The following is a 23,789-nucleotide window of genomic DNA, read 5'->3' as shown; positions in this document are numbered from 1 at the left end:
TCCTTATTAACGTGACATAACCGCTATCTTTAATGCTACCAAGCTTTGGTTTTCATATTTTTTACCAGATTTACTGTTGTGAATGGCTCAAATGAATGTCAAAAATTACATTTTTTTATTTTAGAAACCTAAGACTTAATTAACAAATAAAATTGCTTATAGAAAGCCAAACAAAGGCGCTTTTTGACAGGGAAGAAATAATTCTCCACAAAAGAAAGAGTCACAAAACCATTGTGAATGCATCATAGGTTATGTTATCGCAGAGTTGCACCGCATGTGCTGCCTATTTGTTTGTACATTTCGTATAGCTTGTTCGGTTCGCTTTTTTCGTGTCTTGGTGAATCGAAGACAGTTAATAACTATATTTGTTAGCGAGTGAAACTTTCTAAATCATTTATTTAGTTTTGATTGAGGATCACCTTAATATGTAAGTCTATTTCACAATTACAGTTAATAAGATGGCGTGTGTTAAAAGTATCTGACAATTAAAATATTTTCACACTTCAAATCACAATTTTAACACCAAGTGAAGCTTGGTATATCCACAACACAGAGATAGTAGAATAGTGGAAATTTGAATAGGGAAAGCTGCTAATAAATTCATGCGCCGACTTTTGCACAAAGCGCACAGCGGGCAGAAGTCATTTGCATGCAGAAAATGCTTGCAGCAGTTACGCAAAGGCAAGTGCAATAGATACTTGCCGTTATTCTATTTTTGCGCGTGGCAAACGCATTTGATTCAATTTTCCAGCGAGTGCCAGTGCAACGCCTGAGAGGGTTTATGCCGGCGGCGTTACACAGCTGCGAGCGAAGAATTTCGCCAAGCTAAGAAGTTGAGCTGAGTATGAGGCTTGAGTAAACGGAAGCTGAGGATAAGCATGTAACAACAAAGCTGCAGCACTTCAATGCAACAAATTTCGGAGCGAAGCGCTGCGCACTCACTATCTATCTGCATACAATCACTTTTAGTGCTGTTGTTGTTGTAAGCATATATTGTTGTTGTTGTTGTAGGGGTTTTTGCTGCTGGCATTTTGTATAGTTTCTTTTATTTCATGCTGATAAGCATGTCGTACTTTAGAGATTTGCGATTTTCGCCTTCCTTTGGCGTACACTGCAGGATCTTCATGCTGTTTTCTCACAGCTCCTCTCTTAGGCAACTAAATATACTCAAGTAGCAGTAGACAGCAACGGCAATGGAATCCCTATTGGACGCACTAAACATACACACAAGATATGCAAACTTGAAGAATGAAAGAATGGAACTGAAGAATTCCTAAGAGAAGTGTGTGTGTGTGTGCCGGGAAGATTGAAAATAATAAAAGGGAAAATGCCTTCGGGAAATATATGCAAATTATTCATCAATTCTGATTAGAAGTTTTACAACAAAGATGCTGCCGACGACGGCTCAAAGCGCACGCACGCACACACACACACTCATTCAACATTAACAACTACGTATGCATTGTAGTATGAATTTAACGTTTCTCCCCTTCGCTTTAACTATAAAATCCCAGTCAAAATAGAAAATAAATAAATATGTGTAATGTCGATATTGAGCGCCAAAGTGAGACGCAAAACGGAGAAGGCAAATGAGCAGAGAGGAAACGAATTTTAAGGAGTCTGATCCTCTTTGATTGGGGCTTAAGGCTGTGTGTATATAAAGCTACCCTTCCGCGCTGCTTAGCAAACGCTCAGTGCATACATACGTGCATGTATGCGTTTGTAATTTATTGATTTCCCAATTTATGCTGGCGGGGTCATTAAAACATATACACATAGCTACGAACCGCTCACATACTCAAGCCCTTAAATGCTGAACTGCAAATATTGCTGCATTGACTTTTATGCTCTGCGGTCTGCTTCATTCTTTTTATGGTCATAAATGGTAGCAAACATGCTTTAGCTTTTGTTGCGTCTGGCGGCTACGTGGAGTGTCGTAATTCCTCATCGATTTGCCATACTTGTCTGTTTATTATGCGCCTTACTGTCCAGTCTATTTACACATACGCATCTGCGTTGCTCATTTGCATAAGAAATGTACGGCAACGTAATGATCGATGTGCTTACAGCGACCTTGTAGGAAATGTTTTCATTGTTGATTGATTCATTGTGAATTGATTGCGCACTGAGTAAAAGGCGGTTTGATAGCTTTTTTGCTCTTGAATAGTACGGGCTGGCTAAATCGGGTTTGAGAGAAGAAAAATAGGGACGCGAGATTTGGACCGAAGAGAATTTGGGTCTATAAATAATATTTTTGTGAGATGAGCGAATGATTCAATGGTTATAAGAAGTAAGTTTAAGTTTCTAAGGCAGTTGCCACTATAGAGGTGTGAAGTCGCTTAAACCACAAATGGTGTGACTTGGTTTAAATGCCATCTGTGGCAAAATTATTCAAATAAAGTGTTGTTTTCACTAAGAGTGGATTGTTGAACTTGTTAATGGCCGAACGTAATTTAAACATAAAAACAAAATACGTCTGTGTCTTATGACGGTGATTTAGATTATGTAGGACCCCTCATTTGCCCCAAATACATACAGCTCAAAAATTGTAATAAACAGAACAATTGATTATGCGGCTTCTGAAACTGAAAGCTCTTGCGATATAAATGAATGCTCAAAAGAACAGTCGACACATTAGCAATAGCTGATACTATTAAATATAAAACATTTTCAACAATCTTTCTTTTCTTTCTGGGCATGTTTCATTATTTTTTAATATTAATATATAATTTTTGTTATATACATACACATATATATATCCATAAATAATAACCCACTGAAAGTTCGAGTTTTTATGCGAATATATCAGTCATAGATTGCTGGCATAAAAAAACTAATTTCGTTGCCCACAAATACTCTCAAGTGGCATTTAAATGAAGTCACCACCCGGCGACTACTTACTCTAAGCCATGGACAAAGGATATAAATACATAATTACAACAAATAGCGTGAGCCAGCAGAACATCGGATAGCCTTTGGAGGCCACTAGGTGAAACAAGCGCTAATATGTATTTGTAAGCAGAATTTATTAGCATAAGAATGAGCAGGAAAGTGCGAATGGAGTCAATCTGCAAATGACTAGATTACGCATAATCGGTGGGCAATGCTTTATTACATACTATATGAAAAAAATTGAAATATACTAGCAAATTTATGTATGAATTCGTGTATATGGCTATATAAAAAACTTGTGTGAACTTTAATAGTATTCTACTTGTGTTTCGAGCATTATATTTTGAAGCGCTAAACTCTCTCAAGATTTCACCACATACATATGTATATGTTTGTATTTAATTATAGTAGTTGTATCTGTATTTGAATTGCAAAAACTTGCCTAGTGACGAAACGATCAAGCAACTGGTTCAAATCAAATACCTATACTAACATACTCAAATGCAGTTAGAATAGCAAGCGGTTGGACAAAACTTTATCGAGGTATGAGCAACCTGTCTTGTAATGAATTAAGTTGAATAGCCTGGTTGTTCTTCTCACAAATAATGTTTTTTAAAGAGAAGAAAGTTATAATATAGCGCGCACCGAAGCTATTATACCCTTCACAAATACAAAAATTCTTTACGAGATCTCTGATCAGTCAGTTTGTATGAAAACTATATGCTCGCTCTGAACAATATCTTCAGGGATTGCACAACTGCTTTAATAAATAATCCTTGCCAAATTTCGTAAAATAAAAAAGTTAACAATAAACGCGCTTGATTCCGTTCGTTCAGGTTGTATGGCAGCTATATAGTATAGTGGTCCGATATCGATCGTTACGACAAACGAGCAGCTTATTGATGAGAAAAGGACGAGTGCAAAATTTCAGATTTATATCTCAAAACCTGAGAGACTAGTTTGCATATAAATGGACCGACGGAGAGACAGACGGAAATGGCTAAATCGATTATGCTAACTACGCTGATCACTTATATATACACTTTATAGGGCCTCAATCACACCGCACCACTGGTTGATATTAATTTTAAGATCTCAAAATTCTACCAACATTTGCTTTGTTATTTAGACGATATTTTTACAGTAACTTAAGAAAAATAAAAAAAATGTTGTCGGCCTATCCTAATATTTATATATATACTTGTAGGTTATGTATGTACATACCGAAAAATCATTAAAAATAACTCTCAGCACTCCTTTTGATAAATAATTTACCTTTTATGAATAATCGTTTATTCAATATTGTTACCGAAAATTCTCAAAATATTCCAATTAACTCCGAGCTAATATCGATTAGTATATTTAAATAATTGCGCTGAGGACAGATATCAAAACAGCCAACGAAACAGAAAACGCTTTGACAAACCACCATGAGATATTGCGCAAGCAACGCTGCGTTCATTAAATTATACTTTTAATTAACCCACCACAACCAACAATAACAACACATAACAATTTTGGTTGTTGTTGTTTGTTGATGCGCTGCATTAAAAATGCAAACAATTTTCCACATACTGTTAACTCAAAAATATGCAAATTTCTAACAAATAATTTCAAAGCTGACACGCGCACACAAACACACCGACGCACGCCAGCCAAGTTCATTATCCTTGACACAATTGCATCAGTTGATCGCTTGAAAATCCACCATTCAATGCTTGTTGTGTTGCATTTGTGCACGCGCGAATTTCATCAATATGAGTCAGTCTTCTGGAAGAGCAAATATGCGCGGCGGCATAACGGTATGCATTCATGTGAAAATTCGTTTTCGAAAAATTGATTATCATATTTGTTTGGGCGTGTGTATGTGTGTGTGTGTGTGTATGCGGGTATGTGCTTCTAACAACCAAATGCCGTTACGCGAATGTAGCAGTAGCGGAACTTGTTGACACATTTCCGGCGGCACTCATTCGCTCGCCGTGGCAGATAGCATGACGCAACATACAAACATATGCACACATACAAAATTAGCTAACTTGCAAATAAATGCGAATCGAGCGCACACGAAATTATTTTTCATGCACAAAAACAATAAAAAAAAATTATAAACGCAACAATAGAATCTATGTTTATATATATATAATACCATATATGTGTGTGTATGCAAATGACTCTCGAGATTGCTCGACTCTAATTAGACGCAAAATATTATTCTCTCCTAGCTGCCTTGATGAGCTGAGCTGCCTTGTTCTGCTCTACTAAGCCATTATTGCATAACAAATGTCATATAGTTCCAGATATGCTTAGAATATTTGTGTGTGGGTTTTTTTTTTGTTTTTTGAGTGCTTACCCAAAATCTCGACTGTGTGCGTAATTTCGCGCGGCTCCATTGTGGCAATCTGGCAGATGTAGTCGCCGGCATCCTGTGGCACTGCGTCGCGTATCTGTAAGTTGAATCGCTCGGCACGCGACACACGTGGATCCGGTGTTACCTTCACATTGCCGGCGGTGAGAATGGCGATGCCACGCTTCCAGGCAACAACATAAGGATCTGGAAAAATATTTAAAAAAAAGGAGATAATCATCATTTCATTTACAGTTATTTTATCAATTTACTGAAGTTTAGCAAGTATACGTAAATTATAATATATACTATATACATTCAGTACGGTATAGTTGGTTCCAAACTCTAATTTCCCTAAAATCTTGTTTAAAAATAATTCTAAAATTTCTAATACCAAGTACCGGATTAGAAACAAAAAAATGAAATGAAATTTGAATTCTGATTTTCGAATTAAAAATCAAATTTTCAATTTTTAATTACAATTTTGCAATTCAAACTGAAATTTTAAATTTTTAATCCCAACATTTTGGAATTCTGGTAATTGGTTACCTAAGTAATGTTATTTAACATCTTTATACCACATGGTCTGCTGATAAGTCAGCTATGACTGACTTGTTGGAGACCAATATTCATTGTTGATTTAAAGTGGTGCAACAGACCGCTAGTAGTAGTCACTAATTGGTCCATTATTATACACATTATGTTTAGAAAATTATTTATTTACTAAAGTTCCTTGTTGGGATCTTTCCTGACTTTACAAGAATCACTCCATAACCAAACCTAACTTCACACTTCTAGTGTCAACCACATTAAAATTATATAACTTAAAGGCCGCCGAAATATACCTAAATTATTAAGTAAGTGGCAGTCTGATTTCATTGCGTTGATAGGAAGCAAAAAGCAATATCCAAAAGAAAGATTCCATTACTATTTTATTTGAACACCAAGAACAACAGTACAGTACAACAGGTTTGAGATATATGAACAGATTAGTAGCATTATTGATACAAGTTATTAAAATATATTATAGTATTATTATGCTCATAGGAACTTTAGTAAAACATTGGATTTTTACCGAACAATCTACCAAAATTAATTGTCATATAAAAACTCTAGGCGAAAAGACGAACTGTATGTGAAAAACCAACTTCCGAAGGCCCATTTTGAAATCATTGGGACTAAAATTTCTTCACTCTATTATGTGCAACTTCCGAGACATCGTCAAGAAACCTTCGTCCAATAGTTACGATTCTTTTTCTATACAAGACTTGTATTCTCAAATATGATGTTCTATAGTATCTTCTTCTTCTACCTTTTGACAGCTTCTACAGTAGACGTTGTATGGTATCGCCAGTCTGCTGGCATGCTTGCCCATAAGAGACAGTGGCCTGTTAGCACTCCTAGTAAACTTAAGTAGAGTAGAGAATTCCTTAGAAAGATAAGGCCGGTTTCAGTTCCGTTGCAGAGCTCCCCGTACGCGCGCGACGTTTACAGCACTCAACTTTTATTTTTATCTGAACTACTCCTCGGATTTATAACATGGTTAATAGGCTAGTCAGATTCTAGCGGATCAGTTATTTTATATATTACCAGCTGTACACTTCTGTACGTTCTGATGATTTCTTCAGTGGGCGATGAGTTTGATCAGCGAAAACTTCTTCTGCCTAATATCTAGATTAGCGAATAAGAACAGGAATTTTTTACATAACTCGTACATAAATAGGTATTCCGCAAATCGTCCCGGCGTAATCGACCACAGTTGAGTAAATCCATTAATTAGTAGTTTCACACCAGCCGGAAACCAGTTCCCCACCTATTTTGCCTGTTGCTACCTTCAACCACACTTTACCTTACCACTCGCAGCTATGATGACATGAACTGCCAAAGAAACTCAATTACATTTCCACATGAAAACATCAATCAACGACTTCGTGATACAAAGAGATAAGTGCAGATATTAATGGACACAAAAACACTACAAAGCACAAATACATTCACACTTCAAACTCTTAGCACACACATACTTCCATATGAACATAAGCATACGTGAATGGGATTTAGCAAATAGGCACTTGATGTGGAGTGTGCATTGAGCCACGCTTGAAATGTTTGTCAACACGTACCGAACAAACGAATAAACGAGCGATTGAATGAGCGAACGCATATGCAAGGGAACAGGAAAAGCCGAGAGACAGAAGACAGGCGACGTTTCAAGCGAGTCAACAGAGGAAGTCGCATATATGCTAACGCGCACCGAAAGTCGAAGCATCCTCAGAAGCCGCAAAGTGAAGGCGGACGCTGACACTCACACACGCACGAGAGACCCTAGGCAGGTATATACCTATTTATATACGAATTAATGCAACGCCGCAAGTGTGTGTGTGTATGCGACAGCCTGCCTATTGCTTCTGTAAATAGCTCAAGTGGGCAAGCCACCCCGGCTCGACCATTTCAATAGATTTTGTCAATTGTGGTTGGCGGCTGGTGGAGGGAGATTGCTGGCTGCTTTTCGGCTGTTCCGAGTTGATGGCTTAGCTACACATCCGTTTGTGCGTTGCCACTCTTAATCAGTGGTTTCCTTTACAATAGCTTACAGGATGTCGACGACGCTGCAGCGACGTCGCGAAGTGTAATGTAGCGGTTTTAGCCGGCAGCGTTTGAAGAGCTTCTTGTGTGTCATGCCGGTTGTGTTGTCTGATTCGTGAATCGTTGAACTCATTAATTCGTGCGTTTTCAATTTGAATCGTCAACGGCGCTGACAATGCCAACTAACATAACACAATAACAACAACAGCAACAACGATGAGGACTCGGAACCACAACAAAAGGGCAATGAAATCAATAATACACATGCTCGCAGCAAAGGTCGCATGCCTTTGACATTTCGGTCGGTTGTGCACACCGGATGCGGATGTGAATGAGAATGCGTGTAAGTAGATGAATGCGATGAAGACCTTCTATAGACCGAACGAGCGTCGCCGATGTGAATGAAGATAGCGCGTGTTAGCTTTAAGTGCTTGTTACTTGCTAATGAAGTAAGCCTATCATTCGCCGCGGTTAACGTTTCATGATGGATGTGTTGTAATGGATAGCTTCATAATGTTATAATGAAATGTGTGTGTAGATGTTATAACTAGTAGCAGAGGCAAATTGATCAAAGTTAGCAGGATTCGATTGTGCCTTTTGGGTATTGGAAAGAAAGTACAAACCGCACTTTTACAGAGTCCTTATCACTGAGTTGATTGTTAAAATGTGATTTTTGGTCAAATAATCGGCCACAAGCGTCTATCGATGAGACGGTGCACTATCGTGCAACACACGCCAACTTCCATCTTCGCGATATTCGCGATATTCAGTCCGAACACGTCGAATACGGCGCACAAACGCTTCAAAACTCCAAGGTAGAATACCGCAAATTCTTTTTTTTTGGGTTTCGGCTCATTTCTCATTTATGTCCTCACGACCACTTTGAAAACGTGGAAACCACTCGTGCACTCTGCTACGGGATAGGCAATCATCGCCATAATTCATCAATTGAAACGTTTTACCAATTTTAAAACAAAATTTAATGTTGGCTCTTTGTTCGAAGCTCATTTTCGCACCGATGACAAAAACATACTGACATTTAAAACGCAATAACTTCACTTTCAATAGATGAAATGTCATGATGTTTTTACTGGAAGTCAATAAAGGATAGCAGATTCTAACGCACTAGTTGACATATAGATGGCGCCACTAGAGTTTACTTTGTTACTTTTTTACTGTTACTGAACGCACCTTGTATACCCGAACTAGCCCCCCGTTTCAGATATCGATCTCCTCCTCCATAAGAAGCTGCTCACTTGTCGAAATCGCCTCGATATCGCACCACTGTAGGATATAAATAACTGCTAAACACACTGATCAATCAAAATCAAGCTCTTATATGGAAAACAGTGAGTTTTGTAAAAGAGATAAATCCTTATACCAAAAATTAAACAAAATGTAAAAAACTTAAGATTTCAATAATGTGGGAAATAATTAATTAAGGCTAAGGATAGGATATTCATAGCATAAGATTAGAGGCATCATCTCTCTTCGATTCAATAAACACTCTTTTCAATCTTTAAAACAAGGCTCTTCAAACAATTCGAATTCAGCAAAAAATTTAACAACACAGTTCTTTTCACAAGCTTCATATGCATTAAATAGAAAATGCATGTAGAATTATATACATATACATATAAATATATCTAGATCCGTACAAATAAACCACCCATAACGCTTCTTATGAGTACCATATAGATTATCTGGTAGTATAGGCCTTTTCCCCAACCAGACTTGCTACTTGGCGTGACATTCAGCAGGCTGCTTGTTATTCTATTTTACCTGTGTTTTTTCTTTCAATTTCTTTCACCTTGTGCACTTATGAATTCACTTCAATGCAAAGTGATTGACAATTCTAAATTTGTACTCAATACTCAAGGCATGCATAAATTATTACACATCCACCTCAGCACCGTTATGACGCGACTTTTTGATAATAGAAACGCTCTCCCTCTCCTGCTCTCAAGCAGCTCGCAACAAGAATACGACTGTTGGGTGTAAATGAGTGACATGACTGTTACTTGGCAGGATGCTACCAATCGAGCTTGACTGAGTGTTCGACACTTGCCAATCGTATACCGTCAACGCGTCGTATAATGTGTGCGAAATATGAAAGTGGAAAAGTTCAAATATTCTATTTAATTTTAATTCAGCGCATGCAAATGAATGCATTGAGAATTTCATAACGACACTGCATCAATAATTTGATCGATTGTCATTCTATAAATAGCAGGTGGTTGAATTTAGAAATTAAGTTGTTGTTGGAATATTTAAGTACTGAAGTTTCCAGGTGTTGTTTTTGTTGGCTTTTGCTTTGATTAAGTTGAATATACAGCTCTGAAATGGTTCGACGATTAGCAGGTGGAAGGAAATGTTGACACCGATCTCATTTGGTTTAAAAAATTTTAGTTCATACAAAAACAAAATTTATTATTAAATATTATTAACTATAAAAGTTGTAAATAAAACGCCCATAGGCCAAAAATCAAAAGACCCATCTCGGAATTTTTCATCAAAATGTTTAAAAATTGCTTCTAAATTGTCGAATCTTCTTATTTGCAAATCGGTTTTCGCTGAAAATCTAGCGATACTTTCTAAAAATAGTATTAAAAGCATGAACACGTGTTCATTTTCATAGCGCATCTGAGCTTTGGTCAAATATATGGAAACAAGAGCGCACTTAAAGTTGGTCTGGTAATGGTTCGCGTTAACAAATTAAAATTATTTTTAAGAAATTTTGAAGTTAAGTAATTAAGACTAACCTGATTTGTGTATTTTTTGAAATTAGTATTTTATATCACGAATTAGTTTTTATCTCTTTTGTGCGTCTTAAATTTGTTTACATAATGGTTTAATGGTTTTCCCCCCCAAATCCTTCTTAGGTTTATTTTATATTGTGTTTATCAGAGTCTTCAGGTAATAAAAGTGTTACAGTAAGGTGCGGAAATTCGCGAATGTATTTTTAATCATCAAAAAGCAAATGCTGAATTGACTGAACTGTTTAAATCAATTGGCTACATATGTAAAAAAATTGATGGTTTTTGAACTCGTCATGATCGCAAAAAATCTTCAATCCTCCATTACGAATCTGTTGGCTGAATTACTATACAATAACTTGGAAAACCCCGGCCTTCATCAACACGTTACTGCTGACCAGTTCGTTTTCAGTAAAAATAGTTTAAGGAGAAAATACCGAGAGTATAGTTATATATAAGTATCATAGAAATGTAATAGTTGAGCATGTTGTACAACTGACTATGGTGGATGGCAAATTATGCAATGTATTAAGTGAATCATCCTCTTCCAAATGTTACACATGTGGGGCAAATCGATAAGATATGAATAACTTGCTTAAATGTATAAAGTATTGTTATTTAATTTATCCACACTTTATGTAAAAATACGCTTCTTTTAATAATTTTCACATCTTATAAGTCTGTCATCAAAATGTGGCAAGCTAGAGCTCCGGAACAAAAATTAAAAGTTCTGGAACGAAAGCAGAAAATTCAAGCGGCATTACTTTAAAGTATGGGAATAATAGTAGACAGTCCCAGAGACGGAGGTAAAATATCGTTAAATGATAGCAATGAAGCTAGCAGATGTTTTTCAAATCTCAAATTGGACTTAATGAAAGTCTCATCCACCGTTGAGCTACTATACTTCAAGCTATTGCCTCGGGGTACAAAATCAATTTGAACAAATTTAATGAATATGCCATCGCTACAGCTAGGGAGTTCATTCAAGAGTGTCTACGATACTATTTGCTGGCCACAGTCCACAATGTCTTAATTCATATATTTGATGTGATAGAGCAAGCGCTTATATCAATTGGAGAGCTTTCGGACGAAGCTGCAGAGTCGAACAATAAGCAACTAAAAAATTGTACACTCAATCACAGTCGAAAAATGTTACGCATTATAACAAACAGCGCAATATTGATTTCGTTTTGTTTACGTTCGGGCTCATTTATAACTGGGCAAAGAAAAAAGGATAAGTCAATGTTACTTCAATCTCTGCACGGCTAACTAATGAAGACATTATAAGTTTTTGTTATAATTTAAAAAAATATAAAATTTAATGTATTAAATTGTCTTTTTTCGTACATGATTTTTTAATATGATGTTATTCTTATATGTTAAGCGTGGGGGAAGAATTTAACGACAAATCATCATATTCAGCTTTTTTTCCACATTCTTAAATACTTTTACAAAGCCTTATTGGAATTTTTGGCGCTTCACCATCGCCATATAAGTGCAATTACTGTGCTGTAGCAAGTAGTCGTCCGATATAGCCAATTCTTTTTACTTTATATTACAAAATTTCTTTTACAGATTTTTGGTGAAAATTGCATAGGCAACGAGAAGTATTTATGACCGCAGCTTCATACAAGCAGAACCACTGTGCGCTGCTGCTTTGTCGAATATGTCACTGTCTAAACTATTAGTTATCTAATATAAGTAAGATTAATATAATTCTGCATGATTAGCAGAATGCTTGTGTATCACTTGGTTCTTACATATTTGTAACCGATTATTAGCTCTCACACACCTACTCAGAAGTCATTATACCTACTCGCTCTTAAAAAGGCGAAAGCAAAATTTCTTCTATCTATTCTTTATTATACTTCAAAAATTGTTCACCCTTTCGAATCTTTATGAATATAAAACAGCCATGTAAAATGTTTTCAAATCCGAAAAAAAAAATATAATTTCTCATTTAATTCCCCAAGCTGTGTGCTTTCCACACTTAGAACTAATAAAGTTGAATTTTTTTTCCAACGATTAAGAGAAACCAATGAAAAATCGGGTTCTAAAATAGGGATGATATATTTTTTAGGGGTGGTTTCGGCCATTTTTAATATGTCATCTATAATTTTTTGTTTTTTTTTGTATTTAGTTAACAATTTTTTTAAGCAAATCATTTTCTCCGATGAGGCTTACTTTCATTTGAGTGGTGCGGTAAATAAGCAAAACTGTCAATTCTGGTGCAGAAAATCCACAAATTATTCATGAACAACCATTGTATTCACCTGAATTGACAGTTTGGTGTGGTTTCTGGTCTGGTGGAATCATCAGTTCGTACTTCTTTTCAAATAAAGCTGGAGACTGTCAATGGAGAGCGTTATAACTCGATGATAACCAACTTTTTATGGCCGCAATTAGAAGAAGTTGGTCTTGACAACAAGACGGAGCTACGTGATACACAGCACGTGCAACAACCGAATTATTGCGAGAAAAGTTTGGAGATTCGATAGTTTCAAGAAATTTTGAATTTGAATGGCCTCCAAGAAGTTGCGATTTGACACTATTAGACTATTTCTTGTGTGGTTATTTGAAGCCATTGGTCTTTAGCAAAAACCAGACTCTCTTCAAACTTTAGAAGTCAATAGTGAACGTGCTATTCATGACATACGACTTGATTTAGTGGAAACAGTAGTCGAAAATTGGGTTCATCGAATTTGTTCTTGCAACAGAAATCATGGAGGAAATTTGAATGATATTTTAGTCAAAACTTAATTGTATCCATTATACTTCTCAAAAAAGAGGAAGTTCCTTAACAGTTAGTGTGTTTTTTTTTTGTTTTAAATCATATCACTCATATTGGAAAACCCTGTACATAGGTACGTAGAGTGTGTTTGTGTGTGTGCCCGTTTGTTTGGGCGAACATTAAAGCGATTACTTTATGCAAATATGCAATTATTTCATATTTGATTTGTGGCTTCGGCGCTTTGATCACAATTAAATATGCATGTGATGATAATGACGAAATAAAACTCAGCAAATGCAGGCATACATACATATTTAATAAGACTATAAGTGTATGTGTATATAAGATTTATGAGCATATTTGAAATTAATAAAGAATGTAATTCTACACGCTTTTGCATTAATTACTCACACTGCCACACTCAAAATACATTTGCCATTTGATACAATATACTTTGAGGGATTAAAGTGTTGCCGTTACATATGGTGGTGATTGTGTCAGTCTTAGTATGAGTGAATTGTGTATGTGTGAGTGTGTTGCTGTGATATCCAATACAATTAATTTGTTATCCTTGCGCAGGAGGCAACGTTTAATGAGGCATTCAATTACGCATTGCTCCAGTTAAACGAAGTGTTTGTGATTGTTGTTGCACAACCGCAATACTTGCGGTTCATATGAGCCTCTGCAATTGCTGTTGTTGCCAGTTTTTGTTAGCAGTTATCTAGGTGTGAGTGACTCTAAATTGTTGTTGTTAAGCTGTGTCTGTGACCGGCGTCCAGTTTGTCGGAGACAACAAAGCATCTGTTGGTTTTGGAGCCGATATCTATCGTTGCAAGTAATTATAGGCAACAGTAAATATATATCCAGCGTTGCCGCAGGCAAACTCGATCGCTATAACAACAACAATCACAACTATCGCCAAATGCATATGAAAATGCGTCCGCTTCACCTCCGGGCATCTAACTTTAGCGCTTAACAGCTGTTTCTGGTTGTGTTCTTTTGAAAGATAGATGAAAATGCTTTACTTGTTTTTGTTGTAATTGTTATTTCCTTGACTAAGTGCTAGCAATCTCGGGCAGGCGACAGCGTTTGACCACAGCATACTCATCAGTGCAAACCCCAAGTGCATGTTAGACAGCCATCGATTGCAGCTTCTCCGTGTTGTGACAGCGCTTGTTCTCAGCATTGTTGTGTTGTTGCTATTTTAACGGGCGCTTGGCAGTATGCGGAAACAGCTTTCGACATTTAAATGTTGCCTACGTAACTTAAGTGTTTTGTATATGCATAAAGCACACACAAGCTTACATTTATACTGTGTGTGTGTATTCTCTCTTCAAGTGTATGTGTGTTTGAGTGAAACTTCGTTATTTATATTGCGAGCACAAATTTGTCGGCTCTACGAGTGTTAGGCAGCTACCGTTGTGGCTTCACATGTTTGCTTTGCTGTTCTTGTTGATTTTTATTATTATTGTTGTTGTTGATTTTGTAACCGGAAGCTATTTAGTACACATAATATGTTGCACAACAAAGTGCATACAATAAATTGGTGTTGCAACAACGTGTAGCAAACACAGAATACAGCGGCGTTCGCAGTGGCAGCAACAAAGTGCAATATATGGTATGTATTTTGCGTATGTATGTGTGTTGCAATATAGACAAAAGCGTGCAATAATAGTTTAAGGTTGCAGTAAGAATAAATGGAAACCATGTAGAAACACAAAACGCCTCAATTTCCGGCATAGCTGTCCGAATATAAACCTATCTGCCGCGTTTCTACATACATACTCACACTCTAGCTATCGTTTGCATGTATTTTATGCTATATATGCGCTTTCTCACTGATAGGTAAAAAAAACAATGATTTTTATTTTCGACACTATAAAAAGAAAATAAAGTAAAACTATTCTCCAAAATTGAATTGAATTCATTCATAAAAAGTTACTCATACGACATGTTGCACATACTCGTATAATGAAGGGCAGGTTAATTCAAATAAAAAAAGTGTGAAGAATTTAATTTTGCTTTTTTAGAATTTTGTTTTCATTTTGAATTTTTAGAATTTTTTTCTTGCTCGAATAAATCTTTAGTCCACTGAGTTATTCCTAAGTAATCAAATTTTGTGAAATCAGCTAACATACAGTTACATTCTATAACAATAATCTGAAAATATTTGCGACTAAACGCACAGAACTAAATTTTATAAAAATGAAAAGAGGCTAAAAGCCGAAAACACCGAGCCACACACTTGCATAATACGAGTATTTGTGTTATGCTCTTCAAAACTTCGTTTTATTGTAAGAACAATATCAAGACAATGATCAAAAGTAGCATCGCTATCAGTATAACTGGAGGTATATGCCACGTGCTGCTCATATGTATCGTAAATTGCAACAAAAAAGGATACTTTGGTCCAGGGTTGCGAATTTTCCAGGTAAAAAAATATTCTGTATTAAATAGTTAAAATTAAATCAAATTTTTTTCTAAAATTGGAATTATGAAGACAATTTTCAACCCCTAAGATTATTAACGCTGAATATAAGTTTAGAAATACAATTGAATATGGGAAATTTCAGTGTTAGTCTCGAAATCAGAATTAAATTTATAAAATATCTCTTTATTTAAAAATTGGAGCAATAAAAAAAAAATATTTTTCTTATCCAAAGCTAACATGAAAAGGTATAAAAAAGAAAATTAAACATAAGATTAGCATTTTTTTATTTGTCAATCTTGAATAAATAATACAATTAAAAATATCATTTTTCATTTTTAATCGGATGGTGAGATGAAAAATTTATTTTTCAAACCGTTATTAGGGATTAGAAATGTGAACATTATTTTTATTTACGATTCACGGGACAATACACTAAGAAACTAATTTTATTTTCAGCATTATTTTCAACACTGCGTGTATCAGCAATGAGCTTTTATGTTCAAAAAGTTTTTGGAACTTTGAAATATTTTCTTAATAAGTTCTGGGGCAGCTTTTGGTCCAAATCGATTTATTTTTTACAAGCTATGTTAATTTAATACTCCAAGTCACCTTTTAATTTAATAACTTTTAATTGAAATTTATTATTTTTAGACTTAAATGGCTTTTTGGCCATTGGCTCTTGGCAGCGCATATTTTATTATTAAAGCTTTGTAATTCCAAACGTTGTTCGTTATATAGATGAACATATATAGAAAACTAAGTTCTTCATTAGATCAACTACAAAAGAAGAGCTTGAAATCTTTCCAATTATTTTCGATTACTTTTTGTTGACAGACAAAGAAATTTCAAATTGATGTCTTCTAAAGCAATAGTAATCATGATCTGAAGAGTGAACTTTAATAGGCATGTTTGGCTGGACCAGAAGAAAATTTAAGAATTTCCATAAAATTTTCTTATAAAGATGTTAAGTGTCATCTAGAAAAAAAGCAGAACTTGATTATTCGTATGCCCTCTGAAATTTGTTTATGACTTTATGTGAAAGAAGCATAGTCAAGACAAAAGTTCTTACAACAACACACAACTCTACTTTCAAATATATTATAGTTGTTGCTTGCTTATTTAACAATATAAAAAGTTGAGTTATGATCTAGAGACTTATTTTATTACAGCTATGTGAATTTCGAGCGCAGTTACTCAGAGAATAAAGTGAATACTTAGTTTTAGAACGGAGTCGTGAAACCTACTTGTGGCCACACATCTCTCGTATTGAACTTGTATGATGAACAAAAAAATAGCGTATTCCATTCACTAATTCCAAAACTAAACAAGAAACAATATTAACTTCGACTACACGGAAGCTATAATATCCTTCACAGATGCATATATACATATAAACAGAAAGACCGACATTGCTACATCAACTCAGCTAATCAAGCTAATCACTTATATGTGTATATACTTGATAGGAACTCCGATGTTTCTTCTTGGGTGTTATAAAAACTTCGTTGCAAAAGTGTTATATCCTGAACAGCGTATAAAATGATTGTTTTCTACCACAATCTATACATTTTGGCTAAACAATATTTGAAGAAGGTTTCAAAAAGTTTAAAACTTTATTATAACGGTATGCTGTTCAAAGCTTTAAAGTACTATATATTTTCGCCCATACATACCTATACCGCCACATATAATAGCCTCACTTGGAAACAATGAGCAAGTAAGTACTCATGTACTTAAGGCTAAGCCGTTGCAACCAAAAATTGAGCAGACGACCAGCTACCAGACACACACATGCACGCACCTCCATTTACAGCGAATGAAAGCAAAGTAAAAGCATTTCTCAAACAACAACAGCCCGACTGACCAACAATATGCACACAACTAAAACGTTACTCCAAAACACGCACGTAAACACACAACCGGGCCACTTACGACGACACACCTAATACCGAGCATTACTTGGTTTGTTTTCGCCACTGGCGTACAAATTGTTTTTGTAGGGCCGGTAGTGAAGTGGTGGGCGAGCACTTGTAGGCAGAAGTGGGCGGAGCGCTGGTGTGGCAGACTTTGAGCGGAGTAAAGTGCCACGGCGCTATCAGTGACCACAGCGGGTTGCCGGGACCACTCAAATTGTCCTTTGGTCCCAAACACACACACTCACACACACACGCCCACATAGAAATGCAAACAACTAAAACAAAAGCTTAAAAGGCAAGGAGTAATAGTAATGCCAAAGCAGTCAACTGAAATGAGTTAAGTTTTTCTGGAAGACTAGACAATGTACATAAAACGGTCTCGGGTACGTCCTGTATTCTTAGCCATGTTGCGGTTTCCTTTCAAGTTCTTAACTGACCCGTAAGATTTTTGTGTGGAATTATCATGTTTTGCTGGTATTGCTGTTGTTGTTGTGGTTTTCGTTTGCTTTCGTTTTCGGTTTAATGCCCAGCAGCTGCAAAAGTCAACTTTAATCTATCTACTTTATGCATTTCCTCACATCACATGCTTCTTCTCAAAAACGCACATCAACGCACGCACGCGCCCACACAGACACACACATATACATATATACAAAACACATATACATATAAACTCTTCCATATGCACCAGCATGTTTACATACATTTATTTGCATGTTTATTTGCCCACTTGTTTGTGTTTGTGAGCGTCTTTGTATGTATGCGTGCGTGAGTGTGTCTGTGTGTGTGTGTGCAAGGACACAGCACTGGACATGCTATTTGTCCGAGTGCGAGAATTTATTACTTTTTGAGCAGGCCAATATTGCTGCAAACTCCACGAAAGATATATGACTTGAGGCTAAATGATTTAGCAAAATGCTAGCGGTGGCAGAGGCGTGGAAAGTGGTAGGCGGACGTTGTCCTTAATGGATTTGCACTCTGTGATTAACTTATAAACTTCGAAGACTCACACTTAAGCAGCATATGTGTGACTACAAATAAATTATAGCAAAATATTTGACTTATATTTTACAAGCAACAATATTTCAAAATATACGGTAGAAGGTCCAAAGGATATTTATGGCTATATATTACACGTGTTAATTAAATTTATTAACATGTGACGTGGCATTTAAATTTGTTTTAGTTCTGTTTCAAAAATTCAAGATTTAAAGAAAACTAAAAACAAGAATAAATTGTAACTTCGACTGCACCGAAGCCATAATATACAATACTTCAACTGTGCATTTCTTCTTGGTGTTATATGTATAACTAAATCTGAAAACTTAACCGACTAATGAAAAACTCTAGGAGAAAACATTTTGGTAGTTCTTTCTAGCTGGGTTTTTTTTTTTTTTTTTTTTTGTTTTTTTTTTTTTTTTGTTTGATATAAATAACCCTCAAGTCGTATTAAGGTTACTTAATAAGTAAGAAATATTTTATATGAAGATCTTTATCTTGATTTTGATCGATCAGTGTGCACGGCAGCTATATGCTATAGTGTTTCGATCTGAACAATTTGTTTGGAAATTATAGCGCTCCCTTACACAATAATCGCTACTAATTTTCGATATACAACTTTTCAACACAAGAGCATGATTTCAATCATTAAGTTTGTATGGCAGCTATATTCTATAGTGCTTCGATTCTGAAAAAAAGCAGATTTTTTGGAAGTAAAGGACGCGTGCAAAATTTCAGATCGATAACTCAAAAACTGCGGGACTAATTTGCGTAATTACAAACATACAGATGGGCAGAGTCATTAATATAGTATATACTTTATAGAGTCCTAAGATATTAAAAAAGAAAAAATATTTTCAACACTAAAATTAATTTTGCGATAAAAAAATAATTGGAGTTTACTTACTTAAGAAATATGGAAACGTTATTTTTTTGACTCGAACAGACTTTTTGGTTTTGTAAAGAAGGTTCATGAATTTTGAGGAGATAGTATCAAATCGGTCTTAACACGCATTAAAGTTTAGTTAACATTTTTACGAATGCTTTTCAAAAAAGCGCTCGAACTTTCCGGCTAACTAACCGATAGATAAAAGAAGAGAAGATGAGATTAGAGAAAACTCAGCTCAATGCGATTCTAATCAAGAGATACACGGGTGGTCATTAGGAAAAATGTTTGTCTGTCTAAAAATTGTTCAGACTATATTGAAACCGTTTTCAACCAGTTCAGCTGCTTTTGGTGTTAAAAACAATGATACCCATTATAAAAAATAAATACCTAAGTCTATCTTGACACTATATTCTTGCTGGACAGCTTGTTAAAAAAAGTAAACAAAAAAAAAAACTTTTGGAATATAACTAAACATTGTTAAAAGCTGACCTTTATGTGGGCGCATTATTTGACGCAATTTAATTTCTTAATAAGATCGTAGATAAATATGATTTCTTAGCAAGTATTCAGAAACAGCAGCAAGTTCTACTAACTAACTAATTTATTTTCATTTATTATTTATAAAATATATTTAAAAGGAAAAATTATTGGTTTAGCTATTAACATTTATAATTTAACTTTCTGCTGACTCTCAGTCTCTTTCAACCACTTCTGTTGAACACCTCGCATTTTGAGCGCCCACATATATAATGCCTATAATTCAAGTTCCAGTGATTACGTTACCATTCTATAGGCAAAGTAATGAAATAGAGCTGCACATAAATTTAAATAGGTCATTTCCGTCAATACATCATTCAGCGAACCGCCAACTGTCAATCACAAAGGCATGCACATCATCAAGGACTGTCAGCGGCCATCGAATCAAAAAGCTCATTTCGCTGCATATACTTGTACATTATATTTCCAAAACGTATTTGCAGTATTTATGAGTATTTTTTGTTGTTGTTGTGTTTTGGTAACTCAGTTTCGGCGCATTATTGTTTTCGAAAGGTGCTCTAAAAACGCTTTCAATTATTTTCTGCCTGTAAGGACGCATAACGATGTGGCACTATGAGAACTCTGCCAGCTTGCAAGTGCGTCACGACTTGCCGCGTAAACGACAGTGTGGCAGTTTAACCGCTGTTCGGTAGGCGTGTATTTATGGCTCAGAGTTGGTTCTTAATTTCCATTTTATATGTGTATGTGCGCATAATAAGCAAGCTACAATAATGAAGTTAGCGCCAGAAACGACGTGCCTGTACTCATCATAAAAATAAGCAGCGATAATAAAAACCGAAAAACATAAAATTAAAAAACGCTTTCATAAACCAAAATGTAATCTTCTTTCGTAATAAGAGGCGTTAAATATGCCAAAATGCCTTTTCTCTTCACTTTTGTAAATTTGACTTTGACTTGCAGCTAACGAAGATGAAATAAAAATGCTTACCGCCACATTGTTAATATAAAGTGGAAACGCATATTATCTTTTAACAAGCAATTTTACGCTATTTTTACACACAACACACACGCAAATACTTACATAAGTACATAGTAAATCCAGTAACAATATAACTAAGCGAAAAGCTTTTCAGGCGTTCTCTACCTTGCCGTTCACATCAATCATGTGCTTCACGTCTTTTCCTCTGGTTACGGTACAATGCCAGCCACAAGAGCGCACCTACACACACACGCACAAAAATGCCGTATTAAAATAAAGGCGCTCTTGCAAATGCTAATGATGCTCATATTTATAGTTAACCAGCGTTGCCGTACTTAAGCAGCTACCCGTGCTTTATGGGTGTATGTGCACACATACACTCACACATCCACATACTTTTGTGTGCACTTTTCTCTGGATATCTAATTTACTTTATTCCTCATATTTACTCCATAGCCGTAAGCAGTGAATTTGAAGTTCACGCTCCGCAAACATATGTTAGTCAAGATGCGGCGTTTGGGGTTAGTGGTATATATGTATGTACCAAGTTGGGTATGAAATGGCAGCGTCCGTAAATTTCTTTCTGTTTGAAATTGCGTAGTACATTCATGCATTCACAAAAGTTCCTATGATGTTAATTGTGGAGCGGAGCATGAACACTCGGCTGGGTATAAGATTAAAACAAATTTTTTGTGAGATTGAGACATAAGCAAAAACAGTAATTTTTCGAAGTTCAAAATTGCGCTTATTAAAACTCTATTATTAGTTGCAGTACGTAAGTTCCTAAAATATTAAAAAAAAGTATTTTATTCACATTTTCTGTTATTTTAATAAGCTTATATGGCAGGTGCTACTAGGTTTCGCAGTCGGGTTAGTATTTTTGAAAAATAATTTATTTATTTTTTTCGAAGATCTGACTTTGAGCCCATATTACAACTGTTATATAAGCCTGACAAGAAAATATACACCACTGAAGTAAGAGGAAAAGTAGATAATTAATAATGATGTTTCCAATAGGCTCAATTTTGAAATTAGTAGGCATAAATTCGATATAGACTTCAATCAAAAAATGTTGTCCAAAAAAAAAAAATGATCTGCCCCAATACCAAAAAAAATTGTTTTTGTCATATAGTGTTATCAATAAGAATAACAAATGAATTGCTGTCTGAACTCTTGATACACACAGAACAACTAAGGGAATATGTCTTGTTCGTAAATAAATGCTCCAGGCAATAAGCATCTTGAGAGTATCGAAAAAGCGGGAGAACTTGATAAGTTTGTAAGAGATATATAGTAGACGAATTTGGATGAAGCTAACCACTTATTAGAAAAGAAATATAGGCAAGTGGTATCGTGGGAACTCATTAAAGTAAGATTATAATGAGAGTAAGGAGCGCAATTGTGCTCTCTTATAGAGGAGAACACTTAAAAACACTGCCCAAAAATTAGTTGAATTGCCGTCACAACTACACTATGGGGGTTGTTTAATAAAAAGTATCAAAAGCAAACACAACAAGAATAGTGGTTTATCAAAAAATGGCTTTTATTTTAAAATAATAGGTTGTGATAATCAAATATATAGTGTCAATTGCAATTAGAAATGATCCCAGTAATTTTTGGGAGCAATTCCAACGACTCGAACTAAAGTAATATTTAAGGAAGGATTTGCTATGCTGCAGATCATTGAAGAATGGAGCATCTTATGTGAAAAAACTGAAATTCTGGTGAATACTACTCATAAAGTAAATATTTGTATCTGAAATTGATATAACGAGTGCTGATTTCTTACTAAATGAACAAATCGAAAAAGTAAATCGTTTAATAATTCTCATATTGTATTATAAAGCATATTTCTTAAAATTCTACGATATATTGATAAAACCCACCTGTATTGGCAACTTCACATGGTAATCTTATTGTGTCCCCAGCAACGAATTTGAATGTCTCTGAACGTGAAATAAACATCGGCTCATGCTTGCTCATCAAATTACTTGACGCCAACACTGCAAATGGAAAGCAAAACAAGAAATGCAAAAAATTAATAATATAACGGTAATAATACAATCTTATACAGAAATTTGTGATATTTTAATTGCGGCTGCTTTGAAAATCACAGAAGTAATTGCTTATACGCACTGGCTTGCACAATGAGGCCACAGCAGTGATCTGCGTTAGATTTAATTTTAATTTCACTTTAAATATTATATTTACTTGGATTTCGGTTACTGTATTGTTGTTATAGTTGTGCATAGTTTGCCTTGTAATATTTATGAATTTGTGTGTGGATACGTATATGTATTTTATATGTATATGTGGGTTTGTGTGTGTAAGTAGAATGTTTAAGAGAACATATCTGTAATTTGCCTCCAATGCAAAAAATTCAGAAATTATATATATTTATTTTTAGTTTTAACATCTTTGTAGAGGACTTTAAAAATTACCTTAAATTTACTACATTTTGGCAATTTATTTCAGAATGAACTAAGTTTGTATATCTTCAACCGGATATGTTAAACTTGCCACCAAGTTTGTTACACCCAAAAGAAAATGTGGTACCCTATAAAATATATATAACTTAGATCACCCGTTATATAAATGATCAGCGTGAAGAGCTGAGTCCATTTGATTATGTCAGTCTATCTGTCTCTATATACGCGAATTAGTTTCTCAGTTTATGAGATATCGATCTGAAGTAATATGAAACTTTGTGCTTTTTTTCACAAGAAGTTTTTATTTGTCGAAATCGCCGATATTGGAATACTGTAGCA

At 35.2% G+C, this 23,789-nt stretch overlaps 1 protein-coding gene across 2 annotated transcripts in view; it reads right to left on the bottom strand.

The window, feature by feature from the left end:
- The window catches only part of LOC106625239 (uncharacterized), a 424,306-nt gene that overhangs the window by 64,290 nt on the left and 336,227 nt on the right, over positions 1–23,789 (bottom strand). For both annotated transcript variants that reach the window (XM_070105926.1, XM_036361284.2), the window contains exons 4-5: positions 22,908–23,024; positions 5,243–5,443 (exon numbers count right to left, since the gene is read on the bottom strand). In XM_070105926.1, the coding sequence (XP_069962027.1) occupies positions 5,243–5,443; positions 22,908–23,024 (318 nt within the window). The remainder of the gene's footprint in view (positions 1–5,242; positions 5,444–22,907; positions 23,025–23,789) is intronic.

Source organism: Bactrocera oleae, chromosome 2, assembly GCF_042242935.1.
Source record: "Bactrocera oleae isolate idBacOlea1 chromosome 2, idBacOlea1, whole genome shotgun sequence".
Lineage (NCBI taxonomy): Eukaryota > Metazoa > Arthropoda > Insecta > Diptera > Tephritidae > Bactrocera > Bactrocera oleae.
Note: the sequence above shows the minus strand (reverse complement) of the source record. Positions and strands in the feature narration are given on the sequence as shown.